The sequence below is a fragment of the Protopterus annectens genome, chromosome 14.part0, assembly GCF_019279795.1.
Source record: "Protopterus annectens isolate FY-2018-M chromosome 14.part0, PAN1.0, whole genome shotgun sequence".
NCBI lineage: Eukaryota > Metazoa > Chordata > Ceratodontiformes > Protopteridae > Protopterus > Protopterus annectens.
This window is the reverse complement of record NC_056748.1, coordinates 350,205,290-350,229,326: the sequence shown is the minus strand read 5'-3', so window position 1 is coordinate 350,229,326 and position 24,037 is coordinate 350,205,290. Positions and strand designations below refer to the sequence as shown.

At 41.0% G+C, this 24,037-nt stretch overlaps 1 protein-coding gene across 1 annotated transcript in view; it reads left to right on the top strand.

The window, feature by feature from the left end:
• The window catches only part of INPP5F (inositol polyphosphate-5-phosphatase F), a 1,563,976-nt gene that overhangs the window by 583,770 nt on the left and 956,169 nt on the right, over positions 1 to 24,037 (top strand). The window contains exon 5 of the mRNA XM_044056075.1: positions 9,367 to 9,565. Coding sequence (XP_043912010.1) covers positions 9,367 to 9,565 — 199 coding nt within the window. The remainder of the gene's footprint in view (positions 1 to 9,366; positions 9,566 to 24,037) is intronic.

Genomic DNA, 24,037 nt, shown 5'->3' with positions numbered 1-24,037 from the left:
TGCTATTTGGTATTCAGATTTTATACTAATTGGATTCCTAGATTTTTTTAGCTGGATGTTCCTATTTCTTAAGGGCCTTCATTCCTATTTTCTGTGTGCAGATTGAGAGGTATGGAAAGAGGGTGTACTGTTTTCAGATTTATTTCTTAGATGAATCTGTTCTTCCATATGCAGATATGACTCTATACATTATGACTGGGGGGGGGGGGTCAATGCCGTCAGCCTTTTGAGAAGGTACATCTAAAGACGGTGAAGAACTATTGGACATTAGGTTTAACTATATTATTTGCACTGTGTGTGTGGACCCTACACTAAGTGGCACTAGGAAGTAGATATAGGGGATATCTGAACATACTAAGAATATAACCAGTATCAGCACATACCCCTACTTTGAATTGGCTAATGACCAATTGTATTGGGTGGAAAGAAAGGGGAACAAGATAAGTTTTTATTTACCTCCATTTTTTTATCTGGGAAGTTTGACTAGGTTGTACAAAAAAAACGTTTTCATTAAAGGCCCAGAGAGAGAAGCTTCTCTAGCACAGAAAAGACTAAGCATAGAAAATAATTACTGGTTACAATTTTCGTATAAGTAAATAATAATGTATCCCCTTGTACTTACATTTGCTATTATTTACATCAGACTAAAAACATACAGTTTAACATTTACAAGATTAAAATAAGTAAATATTAATAACATTAATTATTTTACATCAAAGGGGTTGACCTGCCTCGTTTAGTATTTGCATGAATACAATGACACAGAAAAGTAGTTACCAGTGCCTCAACCTTTTAGGGATCTTGTATTAATGTTTTCCCAAAGTCATATCTTAAAGGGGCATCTTGGTATAGAGAAGACCAGTGAGAAAATATTAGGAAGATTGTAATGGCCTGGGATATTTATAATCGTAGAAAAGTATTGTTCCTCTTGCCCTTAATATCAAAAGACTACTCTATACCCAGGATTTAGGTGTCCACTAGTACTACTGCCTATTGTTGTGACCCCTTTTGAAAGGATAACATTAGATATAATAGGACCCCTAGTGAAAATGGCAAAAATGGTATTAGTAATAGACTGTGTCACATAATTTTTAGAAGCCATACCTTTAAAGAGAGTTTGAGGAGAACAGGTTGTACTTCTGGATATAGAGGGATAGTTGGATGTAGACTGGCTTTTCAAGAAGTTTGCCCAGCACTGGGAATGATGGATGTTGTATGAAAGTGAGAGGTATCTTTTGGGTTGGTTTGCTTTGGGGGTGGTTTAATTAGAGCAGTTTTCCAAATCTGTGGCATGATATTTTGTGTGAGACGTAGATTACTTATGTGGGTGACAGGAAGGCATAGGTGCTATCTGCAGTGATGTATAAAACCGGAGGTTTAGGTTGTCAGATCCAGGAGGGGTGTCAGTGAAAATATTTTCAAGTAGAGTAGAGGAGACTCTGGGATGTATGAAGTGGAAGAGGAGGATGAATGGCGGCAGGGTGGACAATGCCTGATGTTTGGGAGGTGTGGAATTTGTAAAGTAATGAAGTGATGTCAGTATCTTAAAATTAAACATTCCCAAATGTCAATGTAGTGTGCCAAAATAAATGGGTTAGTAGAGAATGATTTAGTAAAACCTTGAAATCTAGGATAAGAAAATGCATGGGCTAAAGCAGAAAAAAACTGGGAAACTCCACAACCCTTTTTGATGTTTGACACACAAGAAGTGCTTTTTGAGCTGTAATATGGATGTTATCCTAACAAACTGTTGGATATAGCAAAGGAAGCCTGGGAAGAAAAAGGTACTCCTTTCAAATATGTCCTGGATCATATTTCTAGCATACACTTTCCAAGTAAGTAACTTGCATGCTTTACTAAAGCATGTGTTGGCTCATCTGCTTTTATGAAATGTGATGAAGTACTTGTGTGAAGCTACAAATTTATTGGTACTATGTTACAATACATTAAAAATGGCAAACAGCTGCTATAAACAGACATCTGAACCCTGAAACCCATAATTCACAAAGAATCATGTTCATCTCCTAAAGGAAATAACACAAGTGAAATTCTTAGCAAGATGAAGTATTCATTATATTGTTACCCGAAATATATGAAACATAGGAATTTCCATATTGCATACAGGATGAAATAAAATGGAACAGTGAACTGCTGTATCCCCTGCATATGATGCATGTAGAAGAGTTAAGTTTAGATAAAAGCAGATCCCATTCTAAGGCCCCCTACCATACCTCTCAACCGGGAATCGACAAAATCTGGACAAAAGCCCAAGAAAAATAGGTACAACTGACCACAAAATCTGTACACTGATTAGCATAAACGTTGCATGCATAATTATGTAGCTCCACCCTCTCCAATTGAATTATGGGATACCAACTTTTAATTGTAAATTGAAGAACAGACAAAATATAAAACACAAAATATAAACAAAATGCTGTTTATATCAATATTTGAACTTGTCAGACTTTGAACTTGTGCAAAAGTAAAATGCAATTTTCTTTTATAAAAATAAAATTAACTGCTTGTTAACACTCCAACTCAGCATGTTATAAGTACAGTTTAGGCTTGTTTTGTATAATTAGGAATTTCTAAATATTTAATGCACTGTTATCCAGTATCATGTATGTTTCTGATTCCCAAATGTTGCCTCTTTTACTAATTGTAAACGCATTGCCCATTTACAGTTCCTTATACTCTCAAAAAAAAAAAAAATCCATTGGATTCCCTTACATCAAAGAAGAAAATTTTGTTTTGCTCCTTGACTTGCCTTTGTGGCACACCAGGAACTGAGGCAGATGCAGCAATTTAATAGGTCCCGTGTAGAGTGCTTGATAGCATGCAGCTCACTTTGGCATGCAAATGAGAAACAGAGAAGGGAGCCAAGGGAGTTTGGCTGTGCTCAGCCTTACAGATACACTGGAGTCAGAACACCTCTCCAAGACCTTTTTATTTAATTCAACACATGAACCAGCTCGTTTTTGGTACATCTCTGGGTATCCTACTTTTGATTTAATTTAGCACAGCCAACAACCTCTGCTCCAAACAGTCAACATAGGCAAGGGAAGGTCTTTCAGATTTCTGTGCATATTCCCAAAGATATTGCTTCTTAAACGTTACAGAAGACACAGAACACAGGGCCAGAGGAGAAGGCTTAGTCTAGTAATGCTGGTGAAATGGAGCGATGCAAAGTTCATTTTAAAATCTTTATCTTCAGTTGCCATAATAATGGATACATTGGACATAACGAGGCATGACAACCTTCATGATTGTATTAAGTTTTATTCCTTGTATGCTACAGCACACTTGTTAGAGCATGTTTTAAATTTATTGTTTTGAACATTTTTCCAGTAAGCAGTGAAACAAAATGTGTGAACCAATAATGACAAAACTGCCCAATTCAGAACATTTCAACCATAAAAGTCTACTCAAACATCTATCAATTACAATCCACCAATTTCGCTAAATATGCACAATATCTGCAGAAGTAAAAGTCATCTAAATAATTCCACATTAAAGAGATCTGTAATTAATGAGGTTGCTGCTGGCAAACAACTTTATATTTCATTGTTTCTTCTAAAAATAAAGTGCCTGTTGCCCTTGAAGAATAAATTGCCTATGTTACATTAAAAATAAGCTAGTAATATTGCAATAGGGAATGGATGGCAAACTGATAACAGGTTCATAGTTACTAGGCATCTCCTCCAAAGGAGGGCATTCTCAGGACTGCAGCATCTACTCCCTTTAAAATACAACACAGTACAGTATTAGCAATCCATCTACGTACTATGAGAGTAGAACCCACAGCCTTTTGCATCAAAAGGAAGTATACTATCTGTTTTGTTGTACTACTGACGATGCAAACAGTAAATTTCTCTTCCCCTGAAGCTTCTTGGCTCCTTGTAAAATCCACTTGACACTCAGCTGTATCTCTCAACTTTGCAGCACAAGAAATCTGGAAAAAGCCAGGGACACAGTTTAAACATTGCTTGTATAATCTTTGAAAGTTGCTAGAATAAAATATTTTGTGTTACCATGCATTTCCTGAAAGATAGGAAGACTGAAACTTAAGGGGCTGTCATTATTTAGTGAAATTGGTTCTCACTGATTTGCCAGAAAATCACACATTTTAAGAGGAACAGACCAAACGTATGAGGCAAACATTCCAGACATTCTGTGAAAATCTGGACAGTTGAAAGCTATGGACTCAACTCCTTGAATCAGAAGTGGTGGTATGGGTAGAGAATTCAGGCTCTTGTACCTTAAGATACAGGGTTTGAGCCTGAGTAACACTGACTACCAGGTATACCTAACTGGGATATTTTATATACACACACACAAACTCCCCTTATCATAACTCGCTCGTTGGCAGCTACAGTCCAACACACACGCGCACTTGCGGTAAAAGAGTCACAGCAATAAGAAACATACTTGTAAAGACTGAACATTTGTTTACACACACTGAACCTGGTAGTGGTAGCAATAAGAAGCAAACTTCCCTTACCGTAACTCGCTCGTTGGCAGCTGCAATCCGAGAATTGTGACTTGTACTGTATTTAAAAAAAATTGCGCAGGCAGGAAGAACAGGACCAGACCAGAAGAACATAAAGAGCCCTTAGTTCCAAAAATGCTGCCTGGAGTAGACCAGCCCCAGCTACACTATTGTTTGTGACATCTCAGAAAGAGATGTAAGACAGGTCCCATTACAAAAAAAAAAACAATATTGACCATTTATTGTAATGAGGGCATGGGTGGACTGATTCCTCTGCAGAAGTTAACTAACTTAACTTAAATCAAATTGTGCACAGTGCACCCAGTAAAGCTCCAGTCCTGAGTCCACTCTGCTGAGTCTGCTCTATTCTCTCACTGCTGCTGCTAATACAACTCATTCCAAATTATAAAGACATTCCAAGAGTCTCTGAATGAGTCCGACAACAGACAGTCCTCTGCTTCATTAAGCTGATGTTCACTACTCATGCCCTGCACTTCATTGCTGTGATGCATGGTGATGTCATCCATTATTTAAACTAGTAAATAAAAATTAAAAAAAAGAAAAAATTGGAATTGAAGGGGGCCACTCAGGAATTCGTGGCACCCCATTATTTTGACCTCAAAACCAGTAAATGCAAAAGAATTTGGTATGGTTGAGAGGTATGCCCCCTATGAGGAGGTCTTATGTTTTTTGTGAGTACCATGATGACATTTTAAATAAGCAGCTGAAAGTCCTTGGCATGTCAGTGTTAATGTTTGTGTATTCAAATCGTGTTTATATAGAAAGCAGAAACACACAAAAAAAAAATACTGAAAAGGTAGGAAATTGAAAGGGGATATCATATATTGTGATTTAGAAGCTGTGGTTTTGTTTAAAATCAGTTGTTCTTGGGTAAAGCTTCTAATCAAGGGTGGTTTGTGTCAGTAACATAAAAATAGGAAATACACCCCAGGGATCACTTCTGAGTCTCTGCTCGACAGTGGCACAGGAAAATAACTTTTTTGGGTGGCGTAAGCCAAGGAACCTTGTTGGCTAGGCTTACGTAGGCCCTTGGACCGGTAGCCTAGTACCTACCTATGAAATGGCTTCAAATTAAAGACAGCTCATGTTTACAACATAATAGGTGCATTTGACTGTCATCTTTAACAGTCACAAAAAGCTTAGCAGGCTTCATAAATCTAAATCATATTGAACACAAACTTCCTATCTAAATACTGCACAAATAATCGTCTTACCCTCCGTATTGTGCTCCTCCCCCATTTTTACTGGCATTCCCAAAACTCAGTTACAAAAAACTTGAGTAGACTCTCCACAAAGTTGGGAAGTGTGCTGCAAATGTACCAAGTAAAGCACATCATGGCACAGCCGTCCTCTGAACTAAATGGCTAAAGCTACCAAAGTTAACATTTCACCAACTAAAGACAGGCCCACTATCTGCTCATCTCTATCATTTGAGTTGAAAAGTATAGCCCTACATGGAACCTTAGATCACATTCTGTAAACCTTCGTTTGTTAATCAAACATTAAATGCGGCCACCTATACAGTGTCTATACCTAAGCTCGGAAATGCAATCCCTGCCCCCACCCCACCCCCCAATATGCATACACAAGCACACACATTAGATACAAAACGTCACCCATTTACATTTCTTGAAAGTCTAAAAACGTACTCATTCTAACCTGGCTTTGCCCTTATACCTGAAAATTCAGTCATCTAACTCTGTCCTTAATCATTCTTCCCACCTTCTTTTCCTTCAATTAGCTCCAACTGCTTCCTTTTAATTGTCTAGTTTCTCCTTTCTATTTTACTGCGTCAGCTAATTGTTTACTGTTCTTACCCACACTTTCTCCTTTCTCACTTTTCCTTATCTTCTCATCATCTCCCATATCACCACCCACAATAACCTCCTTAACTTGCTATCAATAACCTTAACAACATACTCCTTCACTCTGTATGTCTTTAATTATAATGTGCTCTGTACCTCTAACTGTATCTGTAATGCATGTATTTCCCAGTCTCTACTACTTGATCTCCAACCTAACTCTTTCTTGCCATTCAACTCACCTCACTGTGTTTATCTAGCTGTTATGTATTACATCTCTTGTGTCTTAACATAATTGTACATCAGTCATTTGCTTTTTTGATGTATTTTTTCATCCACGATTCTCTTTGTTAAAATTTCTGAAACTTGATGTATAATCCTGTGACAATTTTACAAAACCCAGACTATATTTGCTCATCTACATTGTATGTGTGTTCTGCTTTTATTCCTAAGACAATTTTTTGGAGCTTTTCTTCTTGAGTCAGTATTGGAAATGGACATTTTCCTCAATTAGACTATCCAAGTCAGTAAATGGATATGGTAACTAAATAAGTAAACCTAACAAACTCTTTTTTTTTTTTTTTAAATACATCTTAACTCAAAAGTTATGATCTGAAATTTAAAATTTGTTACTAAGAGCAGAGCAAGAACGGAGACATTTTATTGCAAAAGATTTCCAACTGGATGTGAAACAAGAAGGAAAACTGTGTAAATAACTGAATAGCTAAATGACTTAGTCTGCATTTTAAGGTTGATATGTAGCTGAAATAGATCTAGACCAAGCCAGTGTTGTTTAACCAACAGGCTCAAGTACATGTTGTAACCCCTGACATGTAGACAGACTAAAGTCAGTGTAGGTAACCAACAGGTAGGAAAGGACATTACTGGTATCTTTGATGTGCAACAAAAGTCAGTGAAGCTGATTTTGTTCACGATTTCTGTTTCCAGTCTCCATACACCGGTAAACTAGTAAATATTTTTTATCTGTCACTGTGTTCCACTGACTTCATTTGTTCTATTCTGAATTTCTAATGTGAACTGTGTTTTCAGTACCTTGTGCACAGTACTTCTGTCCGCATTCACATCTTGTTTACAATGTACAGAAATCTAATTTATATCTTTGATTTATTGATGGTGAGAGTGACAGTTGTGAACGTCAGTGCAGAAAAGTCAGGGGATTCCATCTGAAAGTTTGAGGAGGGCAAGTGCACTCTTTGAAACTTAAAAATTTAATTGCAGTTAGGGGGAACATATACTAACTTCAAAATTGATGTACCTCAGAGAATTCCACCAATCTCAGAATTAGTATGCATAAGTACACGGGTGTGAAGGATGAAACTCATGTTTGGGGTTCAGGAGGAGGTTTGCCTGCTGTAAAAACACTTTAAACGTGTAACGGTGTACTTCACAATTGTTTTTTGTTGGAATCACATTTAAATGTTTGATTTGCAATGGTGATTGACAGGTTGACAGACGAGATCAGACAGGAGTCCCTGTGGACTATGATGTTTGCAGATGACATTGTGATCTGTAGTGAGAGTAGGGAACAGGTGGAGGAGACCCTGGAGAGATGGAGATATGCTCTAGAGAGCAGAGGAATGAAGGTCAACAGGACTAAGACAGAATATATGTGTGTGAATGAAAGGGAGGTTAGATGAATGGTGAGGATGCAAGGAGTAAAGGTGGTGAAAGATGCAGAGGACAAGAAGAAATGGAAACAATTGATCAGCTGTGGCGACCCCTAACAGGAACAACCGAAAGTAGATGATGACATTTGAATGTTTGAAATGATGGGACTAGTTTTAAGTATTGCACTTCTTGATATAGAGCCAAAACCAGGACAATAAAACCATGTATACAACTCTTAGACCTTGAATACAAGCCATGGTTACAGTTCAAGGCAGCTTTTATTTTAATTACCAATGTCTGAAAGCCCAGTTTACTTAACTGTGGCTTCTGTTTAAGGGTGGCAGTTAATTGAAAATATAGTGTGTATGTAATATGAATTAATTCTTAATGCTTGTACTTTCAGTGCTATGTTACATCAGAAGTGTACCGTCCCCCTGAGTAAAGATCCCCAAGCAGGAGGTCTCATAACTAAGATAGTGACCAAAGTGAATATGCCATACACTTGCTTATTAATTTGAGCAGGCAACAGATCTTAGAGACCCAGAAGTTGAGTGTCAATAAAGATGCTGCTTCCCAACAAACTAGAAAAAACATATCTGTAATAAAAATGGTTCTTTATGCGTACGTTTTGCTCCTCCATTTGTAAGTTTGGCAATCCTATTCCTTTTCATGATTATAATAGTAGAATTCCTGAAATGCTGGCCTTAATGTGTTACTATCATACGTGGCCATTCTTTCAGGCAGAGTGACTCTATAAAGGAAACCCTCCTCCATGCTAAAGGTGGCATCAACCTTCTCATTAAAGTAGTCCACTCAGCTTCCATTTATCTGTCCTTGCCTTGAAAGTTGAAAAAAAAATGACTGTGTGCATTTGATGTTCACAGACAGTTGTCTTGAGTATGTGTACATGTTTGTGTGTGCCTAAGCTACCACAGTGCATGAAATGGTGGAAGAACACTAACTCTGCCACATCTGGCAGCACAGTGTTTGATTCAGAGACATGGTAGTGAGCCACTAAAGAGGTATCCTGTGCAACTTTGCCATGTCTGAATTGGAAATTTTATGTAACTCTAATTGACCACTCCTAGCATGGGTGGAGAAAATCTTTGAGTCTAGGTTTATCTGTACTGCCTTAAGTGCACAATGCTGTGTTGCAGTGAAATATAACTGCTAGGAAATAATGCCCATATTTTTTCAAACAGGTGACCAAGTAAGCCGTAGATGTGTAACCTACCACAAGAGTTTCTCTCTAAGTTGTACTGTTATAATGAATATTTCACACAGCTGTAATGTACAGAGTTAAAATAATTTCACTAGCATAGTTATTGTGCAGTTAGAAAATAAAATTTATTTTATGTAAAGAGGTGTGTTTAGTGTGTAGTGTTAAAACATTCATTTTTTTTTCTTTTTTGTATTCAATTTTAGGACAGAAGAGCGGACTTCTGGATCATTCCAGTTATTCAGGGATTTGTACAGATTGAAGAACTTGTAGTTAATTATAATGAGTCTTCAGATGATGAAAAAAGCAGCCCAGAAACCCCACCTCAGGAACAAATCTGTGTAGATGATATCCATCCACGGTTTCTGGTTGCTCTTATTTCACGAAGAAGCAGACACAGAGCAGGTATGTGATAGGCTAGTAACATAAAGCATTTAAGTATTAAAATACTAGGCAAGCAGTCAGCTACATCTTATTCTATGAAAGGAATATTATTAAAGTTATATTTATGATCAGAGCCATTGTGTTTCCTTTTGCTTGTTAATGCTTCCGATGCAGTTCACTTAATGTAAGAGTTCTAAACATTCACATGCAATGCTGTGTTACTTCAAAAAGCTGTTATAATTTGGGAAGTACTGTAGAAAGGCAAACATATGACTGGTTCTCCATGGCTCTGTATGCACTGATTGCCAAGAAATGTTAAGGTCTGTAAGTAAAACTAGTCAAACAATCTTCCTAAATGCTTAAACCTGATTGGTTAAACCCCTGAACATTTGGATGTTAATAGGTAATTACTGCATGATAAGAGATCATGCTGTTGTAAAGCTTATTGTCAGCATTGGACCAGCAGCAGCAGTTCAGAGCTTAAAAATGCCTGTCAGTTTCATCATTTCCAAGAAGTAAATAAAAACAGTGATCTAATGTTGGTTGTCTTCATTTGCTCTTCAACCTGTGGGTTTTAGATCAGAGTATCAGATCCGACTTGGCTGCATACCAAACCTGTAGGTTCCAACATCTGAGCTCCTCCCCCTACCCATGATGCTTCTGTCCTCCAAATCCCACAGATCTCATTTGCCCCGCTTCTCTAAGCATCAGGTTCTCGCAGTCTTATCTCCTCAGGGCTGTTTAGTTGGCCAGTAAGTAAGCATTTGTTAATATCATAGCCTAAATTTATAGTTTGCCTTCCCTATCTCCTGTCTTCTTTTTCTGCCTTATAGCAGTTTCCAAGAAAGAGTTTTTGTCTCTTTCTCTCCCCTCTATACCGACTTATAGATGATAAAAAAGGATTTCTTGTTCTGTATAACTTTAAATTTAATCTTTATTCTAGCAGATTCAACTTTATCATGTGTGTGTTTATTTATTTTTTTTTTTTTTGCCTTGGTCGCTGTTTTTTTTTCTTCTCAGGATGTCTGATTCTAAATCTGCAGGGTTTAAGAAGTGCAGTACTTGTGGGCATACAATCCCACTTTCAGATGCACACTCAGAATGTTTGTTTGTCTTGGAGAGGCTCACCTGGATTCTGCTTGTTCTTTCTGTGCCAGCTTTAATGTGGGCACTAATCAATTGGCACAACAAGCTTATTTTGAAAGGACTCCTTCCTAGTTTTTCTTCAGCCACAGCATCCACTTCAGGGGCTCAAATCTCTGCTAAAACACATAGAGTGGAAGAGATCCCCCAGTAGATCCCGCCATTTGGGAAAACCTCCTGCCAAAACATCCAGACCCTTGGAGTCGACCACTTTGGCTCCTGTTATCATTCAGGACACACTTCTAAGCTGAAGCCAAAGCTTCTCCCCAGAGCTGGTGACAACCAGACCCAAGTCCACTCTCCTGCAACAGTCCAGGCCCTCTTCCAGGCCTGCTTCAATAGCTTCTTCCATTAGGTCCTCCCGAAACCTTTACAGAGCCGAGGTGGACAGCAAGATCGTCACATTTTTCAAGTCACAAAATCAGCTGGCGATCTTGCCTGTTCTGTCCCCTAGTAGATCCGGGTGCAATATTCTTACCTTCACCTCTCTCTCTCTCTCTCTCCTCCTCCGATCCAGCCCCAAATTTCATAGTTATTGGGTCCGAGCCTTCCTGGAGCCGAGACGTCAAAGCTGACAGATATGGTTACCTCGACTCTGACAGTCTCCCTGACTTGCCTGTCTCCAACTGTTTCAGAGCCAAGTGACTGAGCCGTAGCTTCGGTGTCTGTTCCAAGGGGTTGACATTGACTATGTAATTTTCAGAGCTGTCTCTTCCTATCGGGGCTTCAGCGTTTGACAGCTCGGCTCTGATTCCTCACTCTGATCCAGGGGTGGTTGGGGTTGTGGAGCTTCCCCTTCAACAGCTTCAGCTCTGGCGGGGGTGCCTACTGTGTCCTGATCTCTGTCGGCATTCAAGGTGCTGGAGAGGGTTGTGCACCCAGAAGAGCCACAACTCTACCTCTTTGGACCCTGGCCCCCTTCACCAGCTTTTGTGCCTGAAACATCTACTCTTGTCCACTCCAGAACAGCCTACTGAAAAGGACTTCTAGTCTACTTCCCATTTGGACCCCCTGGAGTCTTCTGATAACTCCCTGGAGCACCCCATCAAGGAGGTCCCTCAGAAGCACCAGTGCAAAAGAAGACACTGTGATTCCCCTTTGGAATCCCTTACAGAGGACACTGATCTCGATGAAGGGGAAGGGTCCCCGGGATAACCACCCGAGGATGTCTCCTTTGGAGATATCATGGAAATCCTTTGCCAAAAGGGTGGGTGGTCTTCCAAAAGCCCTAACCCAGAGGAATCTGTGTTTCTGGAAGCCTTTCGGTCAAGCCCATCTACTTCTTGGGTCTCCCTTTGCCCCCTTGTGGACCCCTTATTGACCTTGTTTCTTGCAGGGCATGGAGGGAACCAGACACAGTGGAACCAGTTTCCAAGCGGCCTGATAAGATCCGTAGTGCCTCTTCTGACCGCCCGCACTAGTCTAAGGGAATTCCCATTGATGCCATGGTGGTTGCAGCTGCCATCAGAATGGAGCTGACCCAGCAGATCTGCACTGTCCCTCCCCACAGGGAGTCTAGGGCCTTGGACAGGTTTGGAAAGCGGGTTTATGCTTCAGCCACCTTGGCATTGAGAGTGCTGAACTACTTGGCACACGTAACCAGGCTACAGAGGGATTTAGTTAAGAAACTCTCTATTTCTGTCCCAGGGTCCATGTCTGCTGAGGAACAAAAGACCTTTTCCTCAAGAACGGCCACCCTTCAGTCTGTTTCTAACATGTCCATGAGGTTGATCTCTCATGCTGTAGAAGGTGCCTCATGGGTGGCCAGATCAGGCATTGCCATCAGACGCCACACCTGGAGGCGGCTGTGTGATTTTTCACAACCCTGTAAGGCATTCTTCATCAACGCTCCCTTCGATGGATTGACACTTTTTGGTCCAACAGTTAAAGATGCACGCTCCCAAAGTGAAAAGGACAAAAAGACCTGGTCTTTCATTGGGATACACTTCTCTATCCCACAACGGACCTTTTCCAGGAAACAGCGTGGAGGTAAAAAGTTGTGATTCTGTAAATCGCAAGGTCCTTTTCAGGATTTTCAAGGGGACCTTTCTTCCAGAGGCAGATGGGGAAATAGCTGTAAAGGCAGAAGCTGCTGTTTACCCTTTTTCCAGAAACCCTCACCAAACAAAATCCTCCCTGATGATGTTCATCGTGTTTCACTGTTGCAGTCATTACACTTGGGTTATCCTGCTGGCAGGTGACCCGCAGTCGGCCCAAGTTCCAAAGTCTTGGTCCGGCGTCGGTTGCTGTCGCCTCTTGCCTGATGTCAGTGCGCCGGGGGTATAAAAGTTGCAACCGACGACATTTTCTTCATTCTTTCTTGCCACACGGTGCCTGAAGCAAAAGCAGTTGGCAAGTGCCGGTCGGTCGACTCCTGAGATTTTTAAAATTGAGTTTCAGAACCAAAGTCTTCAATAAAGCTGAGTACCCCGTTGGGGAAACTTTTTCTTGCTCCAGACCGATGTCAGTAAAAGTTAATAATTGTCTTTCTTTTGGGAAGCAAATACCTCATAAGGACTTTCACTCTTACTGTATTCCTTGCCTAGGCCCTGACCACGACGTTACTAGTTGTCGATTTTGTGCTAGATTAAATTAACACACTATTAAACGTCGGTTTGATTTTGCTTTACATTATTTTGGCCGAAGGTTTAATTACATAATGCCATCGGAACAACCAACGACCAGAATTTATAAAAAACACAAAAACAAAGAAAAAAACAGGCATCCGAGGTCCACAACCGATGACGAAGCCTCTTCTAGGCCAGTCGCCGGTTCTCAGTGAGGTGCTTTCGCAGTCCCTGACACCCGCTATCACAGAGCCACAGGCCGTAACCGACAGCCACGTGGAGACACCGAGGCCTGTGGAAACTCAAGGTATTGGGCCTACGGAAACTATCCCCTCAGATGGGTCCAGAGCCGCTGAGCAGGCATCGGCTTCTGAGGGTGTTTTCAGACCTTCACAGCTTACAATTAAGCCCACTACAGCAGCAAAGGCAAAGTCAAAAATACCATTAAAGACAAGGAAACAAGTACAGCATTCTCCAGAACAGTCATCCATGCCAAAGAAACAGATGCTTAAAATGGCCGAAGACCTAATTACTTTAATCAGGGGTTCCCATCCCCCTCCTGACAAAAGGCCTAGGCAAGACACTGACTATGATTCCTCTGACCAGGTTTCCATTTCCTCTGATTCTTCTTCTGATCAGGGATATTCTCTCCCTCCCTATGAGGACTCTGATGTAGAAGAGTCCATACCTTCAGCCTCTCTGCCTGAGGATTATTCTTTTGGAAAAACCCTGCACACCATGAGGGAGCATTTCCATTGGGAGAGCCAGGATTATTCAGAATCCAAGAAAAGGCTCAGAGACTTACTTTTATTGCCTCAGCACAGGCCCCTGGCTATCCCCCCTGTGCTTGATATTGTTGATGATGTTTTTCCTGAATCCAGTCTGTCTCCTGATTCTTTACCCCCTGCACCAGTCAAGCCTGACAGGTACTACAGGGTCGCTGACTCTAATAAATTTCTTTACAAAAACCCTGCTGCAGACCCAGAAACCATTTCTCAGGGTCCTAAAGCGGTTAAGGCTTCCACTGCTAAAAATCCTGTCCCTTCTGATAGGGATTCCAGAGCTCTGGACAGATGGGGGAAAAAGTTTACACTTCTGCTACTTTAGCTGTAAGAGCTTTAAACTGCCAGTTTCACATGCTTAAATATCAACAGTACCTCATGTCATTGTTAAAACAGAAAATGGTTTTAAATACAGAAAGTCCTCACAGTAAGGAAATGCAGGATTTATTGCATGCAGTTGAACAAGTTGGAAAGCATACTCTGCAATGTGGTTTTGATTCATTAGAGGCTTCTTGTAGAGCCGCAGTTACAGGCTCAGTTATTCGAAGGCTTGCTTGGTTAAAAGAACAAAGTTTACCTGACCATGTTAAAGTAAAATTATTGGATGCTCCATTACAGCATGATACTTTGTTTGGTGTTAAGGCAGAAGAGGTGTTAAAGAAAATGGAGGATAAAGCAAAGTCAATGCAGACAGTGAAAGATTTCTTACAGGTTCAACCACCTAGATTTAGCAGAAACTGGCCTTCAAAAAAATTGGCCCTTTCCAGTGTCAGACAGGCCACAAAGAGGCAGATACAGATTCCCAAGAGGCAGATCTCAGCCCCAAGCCTCCTACAGACCTAAACAATGGGGTGCTTCAGCCCCCAAAGGAGGGGAAGACAAATCACAACCTTATAAGAAACCGTCCCAATGACTTCCCTGTACAAATGCCAAGTGCTTACATTTTGACAGCACCCCTAGGGAGAAAGCTAGCACTTTTCTCAAAAAATTGGCACATGATCACCCAGGACCAATGGGTGCTGAATATTGTTTCTCAGGGTTACAGGTTCCACTTCCAGATGCTTCCAAAACCAAAAGGTATGCCAGACCTGCCACTAAACCAATGGGCAGAGGCACAAAAACAGATTGCTGCTCTTATGGACATGGGAGCTATTCAGAAAGTTCCACAACAAGAACAGGGACAAGGATTTTACTCAAGACTTTTCTTGGTACCCAGAAAGGACAAAGCCTGGAGACCAATACTGAACCTGTCAATCCTAAATACTTTTCTGTATGTTCCAAAATTCAAAATGTTAACACTACAGCAACTTCTGCCCATGCTGGGCAAGAAGGCTTGGCTAGTTACTTTGGACCTCAAGGAGGCATACCTGCATGTCCCAATCAGACAATCTTGCAGAAGATACCTCAGATTCATAGCAGGCTCAATGCATTACCAATTCTCTGCATTGCCCTTTGGCTTATCTACTATGCCCAGGGTCTTCACAAAATGCCTGGCACCAGTAATTGCATTTTGCAGACAAAAAATAATTCAGATATATCCCTACTTGGACGACTGCCTTATTCAAGCAGAGAGTAAGGACATTATTCTAAAGCATCTGGCATTTGTGAAAAGATTGCTTGTTTGCCTAGGGAACACAGTAAATGAAAAGAAATCAAAACTAGTGCCCTCTCAAGAGATAATATTCCTGGGTGCAAGCTTAAATACAACTGCCCAGATGGCTTATCTCATGCCAGACAAACAAAGGCAACTGACTTATTACTTTCAAATGATGGCAACAAAAACCCAGCTCCCTGCAAGAAAAATTCTGCAGGCCCTGGGCTTCATGGCATCCTGTATTCTACTAATTCCATATGCAAAACTGCATATGAGGAAACTACAATGGTATCTAAAAACTGCTTGGACTCAGCATTGTCACAGTCTGGAGACGATCATAACTTTAATTCCCTGCCTACAACAGGAGTTTCGATGGTGGTCCCAGGCATGTCACCACAAGGGACAGCCTTTCACTTTACCCACAGCCAGGCAGACAATAACAACGGATGCATTGGATTATGCCTGGGGGGCACATATGGCAGGAAAATGTATTCAGGGCACGTGGCCAAAGGAACAAATGCATCTTCACATCAATCAAAAAGAGATGCTAGCTGTACAGAATGCCCTGACAGCTTTCAAGGACCTAATACATCCAGGACAACTATTAATAAAGACGGACAATACCACAGTTATGTGGTACATAAACAAGCAAGGGGGCACACATTCCTACCCCCTATGCAGACAAGCCATGACTTTGTGGAACACAGCACTGACCTATCAAGTACATCTGCAGGCACAATTCCTGCCAGGAACAAAAAATACACTGGCAGACGAACTAAGCAGATATCTCATGGATCCTCACAAATGGAAGCTAAATCCACAAGTGTTCAGCATGATAACGAGGAAATGGGGATGCCCAGACATAGATCTTTTTGCCTCCCCTCACAATTACCAAATACAGAAATTTTGCACAAGAAATTATCACTCTCAAGCATAGAAAGTGGATGCTCTATCATTCAGCTGGAAAGGCCTGACAGTCTATGCCTTCCATCCGATGCCTCTTCTCACCAAGGTGCTATTAAAAGTCAGACAAGAAAGGCCAAAAATGATCCTGATTGCCACAGACTGGCTACGCCAGCACTGGTACCCAATCCTAAAGAGTTTGTCTCAAGGCCCTACTTGGCTTATACCTCAAATTCCTCATCTTCTGACACAACAAAACAATCCGATTCTGCACAGTCAACTCAGAACCTTAAACCTGGCAGCATGGCAGATAATGTAGCCACTTGGACTGCACCTCTCTCTAAAGCTGTTATGGATGTCATTTTAGAAGCCAGGAGGCCCACGACTAGGAAATCTTATGCAGAAAATGGAAGAGATTCTGTGCTTGGAACCAGGCACAAGGGCTCAAACCAGTTGTCCCTAATATACCTCAGATTTTGCAATACCTAACTGAGATGCTGGACAAAGGCTTATCTTTCTCATCTATTAAAATCCATGCCTCTGCCATTTCAGCACATTACAATACGGAACCTCCTATTTTTTCACATCCCCTACTACGACAGTACCTCAGAGGGGCAAAAAAGACCCCCAAGGAGAGCACCAGTACCTACTTGGGACCTCAATTTTGTTTTAGAAAAACTCACACTGCCTCCTTTTGAACCAGCCAGCACAGCCGATCTAAAATTCTTGTCATGGAAAACTGCTCTGCTCCTAGCAATAACTTCAGCAAGAAGAGTGTCAGAGTTACAGGCATTAATGGCTGTAGAACCCTTCCTCATTTTTCATCAGGACAGGGTTTCTCTTAGGACAAACCCAACATTCATGCCAAAAGTGGTCTCCAATGTGGCCTTAAACCAAACCATTCATTTACCTACTTTTTACCCAAATCCCCAGAGTAAGGGGGAGAGACTTCTGCATGCTTTGGATATATACAGACAGCTATGATTCTACTTGGACAAAACAAAAGCTTACAGAAAAACTGAGCAATTGTTTGTAGCATATGCTGCAGGATCACAAGGAAAGCCTATTACAAAGCAGACAATCTCGAAATGGATAGGACACTGCATCTGCTTCTGTTATGCACAACATGGCAAATCAGTGCCTAAGGGCATTAGGCCTCATTCTACCAGAGCAGCAGCCACTTCAACAGTTTTCCTCAGAGGAGTACCAAACAAAGACATTTTAGAAGCTGCAACCTGGAGCTCAGTGCACAATTTCACCAAGCACTACCACTTACCTCTCTACTCTAAATCCAGAGCAGGCTTTGCCGCTGCAGTTCTGCAGGGCTTGATAGCCTCTCCAAATCCAATTTAGACCCAGCCACCCAATCTCAGCTTTGGGATTCTACCCAAGTGTAATGACTGCAACAGTGAAACACGATGAACATATTACAGTTGTATACCTACCATAAATGTAGATGTTCGAGTGTATTCACTGTTGCAGTGCAGGTTACCCACCCACCAGCCCCCTTTTTTCAATGCTGGGACTTTTCTGTACTTCTCATCTCTATACTGCCTATGTGGTGTATTTGCTTGTAGATGAAGGAAATGTTTATAGTAATATATGCATGTTTTTTTTGGCATAATTTTATCTTTCCAGCCTTCCTATCTGGGGACACCTGACGTCTGGGGCAAGAAAAACTGAAGAAAATGGTGTCTGTTGCAACTTTTATACCCCTGGCGCACTGACGTCAGAGAAGAGGTGACAGCAACCATCGCCGGACCAAGACTTTGGAACTCGGGCCGACTGCGGGTCACCTGCCAGCAGGATAACCCAAGTGTAATGACTGCAACAGTGAATACACTCGAACATCTACATTTATGGTAGGTACACAACTGTACTTTCCACCCAATCAATGGGAGGCTGCAGCATTACAGATTTCAAAGCTGCTCTCAAAAAGAGTCATCCAAAGTGTCTCCCCAAACCAATTCAGGCATTTACTCCAGATTCTTTAGTGCCCAAAAGATGGAGGACCTCTGACCCATTCTGGATTTCACCTCTCTAAACAAGTCTGTTGCCAACTCAAAGTTTCAAATGGTCATAATACAGTTCATTCTGCCTTTCCTGCAGAAGGATGACTGGACGTGCTCTGTAGACCTTTAGGACGTATACTATCACATCAAGATGATCAGGCACTCCAGAGGATATCTCCACTTCAGGCAGGGACCCAATCACTATCAGTTCAGAGCACTGCCCTTTGGTCTCACCACAGCTCCCAGGGTGGTTAAAAAATGCATGGCAGTCGTAACAGCTAACCTGAGACTGCAAGGATTCCAGGTGTTTCCTTACCTTGACAATTGGCTCCTAACTGCTCTTACCAGGCATCGACTTCAAAAAGCCAGAGAATGCCTATTCCGTCTAGCCTCAACCTTGGGCATTTCTGTTTATCTAAAAGTCTCAACTTCACCCGGTTCAAGTCATAGACTTCATCAGAGCTCATTTAGACATCATTCTCTCTCTAGCTGTTCTACCTCCAGACAGGATTTCCAACCTGACAGCTCATGTCAAACAGGTAATGGACATTCCTTTTCCCCCCAAGCAAGTCTTGTCCTAAGGGCTTTGGGGTCCATGGCAGCCACAATCCGCCTGGTGCCATTAGCCCACCTTCACATTAGAGTACTTCAATGGACCTTAGCTGTACAGTGGTCTGTCCTACATTACCCATTAAACTACCCAGTCAGGATCTCATAAGCCTGAAAATAGTCTCTTATTTGGTAGAGCCAAGCCAACAGTCTTCTCCAGGGCTGCCCTTTCTTCCTACCTCCCCCCACGGCCACCGTGACCATGGGCACATCCCAAATTGGGTGGGGGGCATCATCTGGGACAAACGGTCCAAGGCATGTGGTCCTCCCTAGAGACCAATTTGCATATAAACTTTCAGAGATGTGAGCGGTGCTTCTTGTGTTGCAAGCCCTTCATTCCTGTCTCCCTGTGGGAACCATTGCTGCTCAGACAGACATGTCAGAGGTCTGATACATCAACAATTAAGGAGGAACCAGGTCTTACCTGTTATGTTGAGACGCCATAAAGTTGTGGCAGTGGGTGATCTCTTCCAGCCGCTTTCTCATAGCAACACACATTCTGTGGAGGTCGAACATCCTGGCGGACATGCTCAGTAGGACCATTCTGATGCCTCACTAGTAGTCTCTCAGTATTTCACTGGCAAATATAATCTTCCAGAGTTGGGGTCAACCTTGCTGCGACCTGTTCATGTCTTCCTCCAGCACCAAGTGGAGTGATTTTTTTTTTGCCCTTATCCCTTCTCAGAGGCAATCTCCAAGAGATGCTGTAGTCCATGTTTGCCCCCCCCCCCCAGTCTGCTGTATGCCTATCCTCCTCTTCCACTCATTCCCAAATTTCTGCAGAAACCTCAGAGGTTGAACTGCCAAGTCATCCTCATTTTCCCCCTTTTGGCCCTGTCCAGCTTGGTTTCCCTTCCTTTGGCCTCACTTAGTTTGTCCAACTTGGACTCTGGATGCCTCTCCAGACCTGTTGTCCCATACATCGGGACACTCCCATCTGGATCTTCAGAACCTGAAACTAACCACTTGGTTACTCTACTTCCATTGATGGTTAGAACTCATGGGCTTTCTTCCCAAGTCAGAAAAATTTTGATTGTGGCACACAAACTGTCCACGGGGAAACTATACAACAGCAAGTGGAAGAGGTTCTCCATCTGGGCTCATCACAACAACCTAGATCCTTTTTCTGTTCCAGTTTCAGCTGTGTTGCACTTTTTGGCATATCTCTTTAGTAACAGGACTAATTTTTCAATGGTGAAAGTGCAACTGGCAGCCATTTCCAGTTTCCACATAGGGGAAACTTTCTCTCTAATGTCATTTAAATTGTTCAAGGCCTTCTTGAAAGGTTATTTTCTTCTACATCCTGCTGTTAAGGATCTGAACTTCCCTGGAACCTCACCTTGGTTTTACAGGCTTTAGTTTTGCCCCCTTGAACCTTCAGCTAAGGTAGCCTTAAAGTTTCAGACTTGAAAACAATTTTTTTGGTGACTATTACTTCATCCAGGAAAGTATCCGAGTTACAGGCTTTGTCTTGCAAGCCCCCTTATCTGGCTTTTCACAAGGACAGAGTTGCTTTGCTCACTAACCCTTCCTTTTTGCCCAAGGTCACTTCTGAGACTAACACAAACTAAGTTATCAATCTGCCTGTTTTCTTCCCTAAATTTCAAAACAAGAGAAAGTATCTGCTTCATACGTTAGGTTACATAGACAACTCCGCTTTTATTTAGGTAGAACCTAAACCTTTAGGAAGTCTGACCAACTCTTTGTATCCATTTCCAAGTCCAGGTTGGGTAAACCAGTTTTCAGAATTACCCTAGCTCACTGGATAACTAGTTGTATTAAACTTTTATATTCCACTAAGGGCACCCCCTTACCTTGCCACATTAAGGTCCATTTTACTAAATCTGTTTCAACTTCTTAAGCCTTCTGGTCAGAACTTCCCATTAATGAAATGGTTCAGCTGCTACTCTGTCAAGTCCATCATACCTTTATTTCCCATTACAAACTGGATGTTATTTCTAGGAACAGGCATCCTTTGGTTCTGCTGCACTCAGGAATATCCACCCTGTCAGTTTTGCTATTTCCAAGAAGTACATAAAATCATTGTTTTTATGTGTATGTTATTTCTCTATTGCTATGAAGTACAATATAGAATGTCACGGATTCACTCAGTACCCCAGTTGTTACAGCTGCAACATTTGAACACTAGAATAGTGCTTATTAACACAGAATAGCACTATAATGTTAACATGTGCATTCCTTATCATAACATAAAATGCAAAATGCCACAGCTCCAGACCAGTCAAAATTGTGTGTCAGTACCAGATGTTGCTTCTTGAAATTATTTTGAAATCCTGTATGTTATTTCTCCATTGCCATAAAGTGCAGTGCAGAATGCCACAGTTCCAAACAAACTTTATTCCATGCCACAGTTCCAAACAAACTTTATTCCATGCCACAGTTCCAGTTATAGTACAGTTTGGGTACTTCAGAATAGTGCTGTTTTGTTAACATGTATTCCAAATCAGAATGAAACTGCTGCAGTCAGAAAAGTACTACAGTGCTTAATGTTGCTTTCTGAAATAAGTTTGCAATACACACGTGCACAAACATACATATACACATGCAGGCACATACACTTATCCATGGCATACACTCATGCAGATATGTAGACAAATATATATTTATTTGTTCTTAGCTAACCAATTCTAAAAGTACACTATGTGAAATATTGCATGAGACATAACCAAGAAAAGGATTAAATAAAATAAATAAAAACATCCAAAACTCAACAAACCAACAAAGACAGAGGAGACCATTTGCTAATGGAAATAATGTTCTCCAGGCTCTGCATTATGGGGAAATACTTCTGGTAATGGCATTGGGCCACATAAAACTGCCGGATGATCTGTTATTTCTTTATAATGCACATCCTATCAATCAGGCTTAATTACTTACATATGGGATAAATGCTGAAGTGCTTCAGAGGACAAGTAGACATTTGGGGAGTAGTGACATTATGCGGCTCTGGTTATTGCCAATCAGATCTCCTGACCATCCTGAATTACTTGTTTTTTACTGAGTTTTGGGGTCAAAAATTGGGGTGCCACGATTCCCGAGTGGCACCCCTTCATTTCCGATTTCCCCAGCTGCTTCTTTAAAAAAATTTTTTTCTGCTTTTTGAGCTGACGTCATCACATGCGCAATGAGGTCAGCTCCGTTAGCCTGTCGGAATTGAGCTCAACTTGCGTGCGTATTTCCGTTTGAACGAGCACGAGTGGGAAGGAAACAAATGCTGCTGCTTTTTGCATGGATCTGCTGTGAGCGGGAAGGATACCTTCTCTTCTGCTGCTTCGTGGGAAAGAATGGACTGCTTTCTGCCTGGTGCAGCTTTGATCTACTTCAGCATTCATTTCGTGGTGGACGGAGCTGCTTATTTCGGGTAGGAACTGGTGTGTGTGTGTGTGTGTGTGTGTGGTAGGATATTATTTAGAAGGGGCAATTTGTAGGGCAGCCGCAGAGCCTTACTTGGCTCATCTATCATTCTGTACCAGTCGCTGTTCTCATGATCCTCTACTTTTGAAGGGAGAGAACTAGAGAAGGTTTGTTTCTCAAAACTGTCTAGCTAGTGCTTCTAGAGCAAGCTAGGTCACTTTTTGTGCTCCTCAACATGAGGAACAAAAAAATGGTCTGAGATGTCCCTTGCTGCTGCACTTGGTTATAAATTAAACTATATGCAAAATACCTAATCATTATTTGGCAAACTATTGCCTCCACTTATACTTTGACTTCTGCATTAGATTTTCTAGCTGCTGCCCATAGTTTACAGTGGCCCAGTCTGGATACACATTTCTATCAAGGATCGTTGGAAAGGTCATTGTACTGCCTGAAAAATAGCTTTGTATGACGTTCACAGTGAAGTTCACAGATAAACAAATGTTTAAATAACTTCAAAATATTCTTCATCGTAGAACAATCCCATTTTTTACTACTTTTGGCATATGAAACATAGCACTGGACAGTGTACAATAAAGGTGTGGAAAATGTGAAGAGTAAGCCTAAAAACTGGGCTGCATCGTTCACTGGGAAAAAATAAAACCCAATGCAAAAATATGAGATGTTTATTTAGTTCAGCTGCCATATTTACTATTTTCTGGAGTATGGCATCTGGTGGTTTGCATTCTTCTTAGAGTTCTCATGTCTCCAGTCTGACACAAGTGAATGAAAGAAAAATACTGAGGCTAATATTAGACTTTAATGTATAACCTTCAAGCACACTGAACAGAAAGATAGACCCCTGAAGAATTATGGAAACTGCAACAGGAAAGATTTGAAGAATGATTCAATGCTATAATAATCAGAGAGACAGGTCTCTGCCAGAAGATTTACTCTGAATAACAGTCATACCATCTTTATTTACTGGAATAACTGAAATAGATTTGTGCTTTATGGAAGTACTGAGAATTCACTAGATTAAATGTTTGAGAGTAATTGATGTTATCCTGGTAGCCATGATTTTATGTTCATTTTGAAACAAAGTGTACCTCTTAAAATACCATGATTGCTTCCATAATTAAGCTGATCATATACCACCACGTCTGGCTAGGTTCTTCACTCCAGTAAGTGTCTTTTTTTTTTTTTTAATATATATATAAACTCTACAACATTTTTTTTTATTTCTGAGAAATATCATTCATATATTTTTATAGTGCAATAATTTCTTTTTTTTTATACAAAAGCAAACTGATACGTGTTAGCTGACTCTGTATATTTTGATAGTGCAATCATTTCTGCTTTTTGTGCAAAAAGAAACTGATATATACTTGCTGCTTTTCTTTTAGCTTAGAACTGTAATCATAATAAGTTTGGAAAGACGGAAAGTGTTGGGGCAAACTTATTTCTCCCTCAGTGCTTCAGTAGTATTTTTGGCACCATCCCATGGT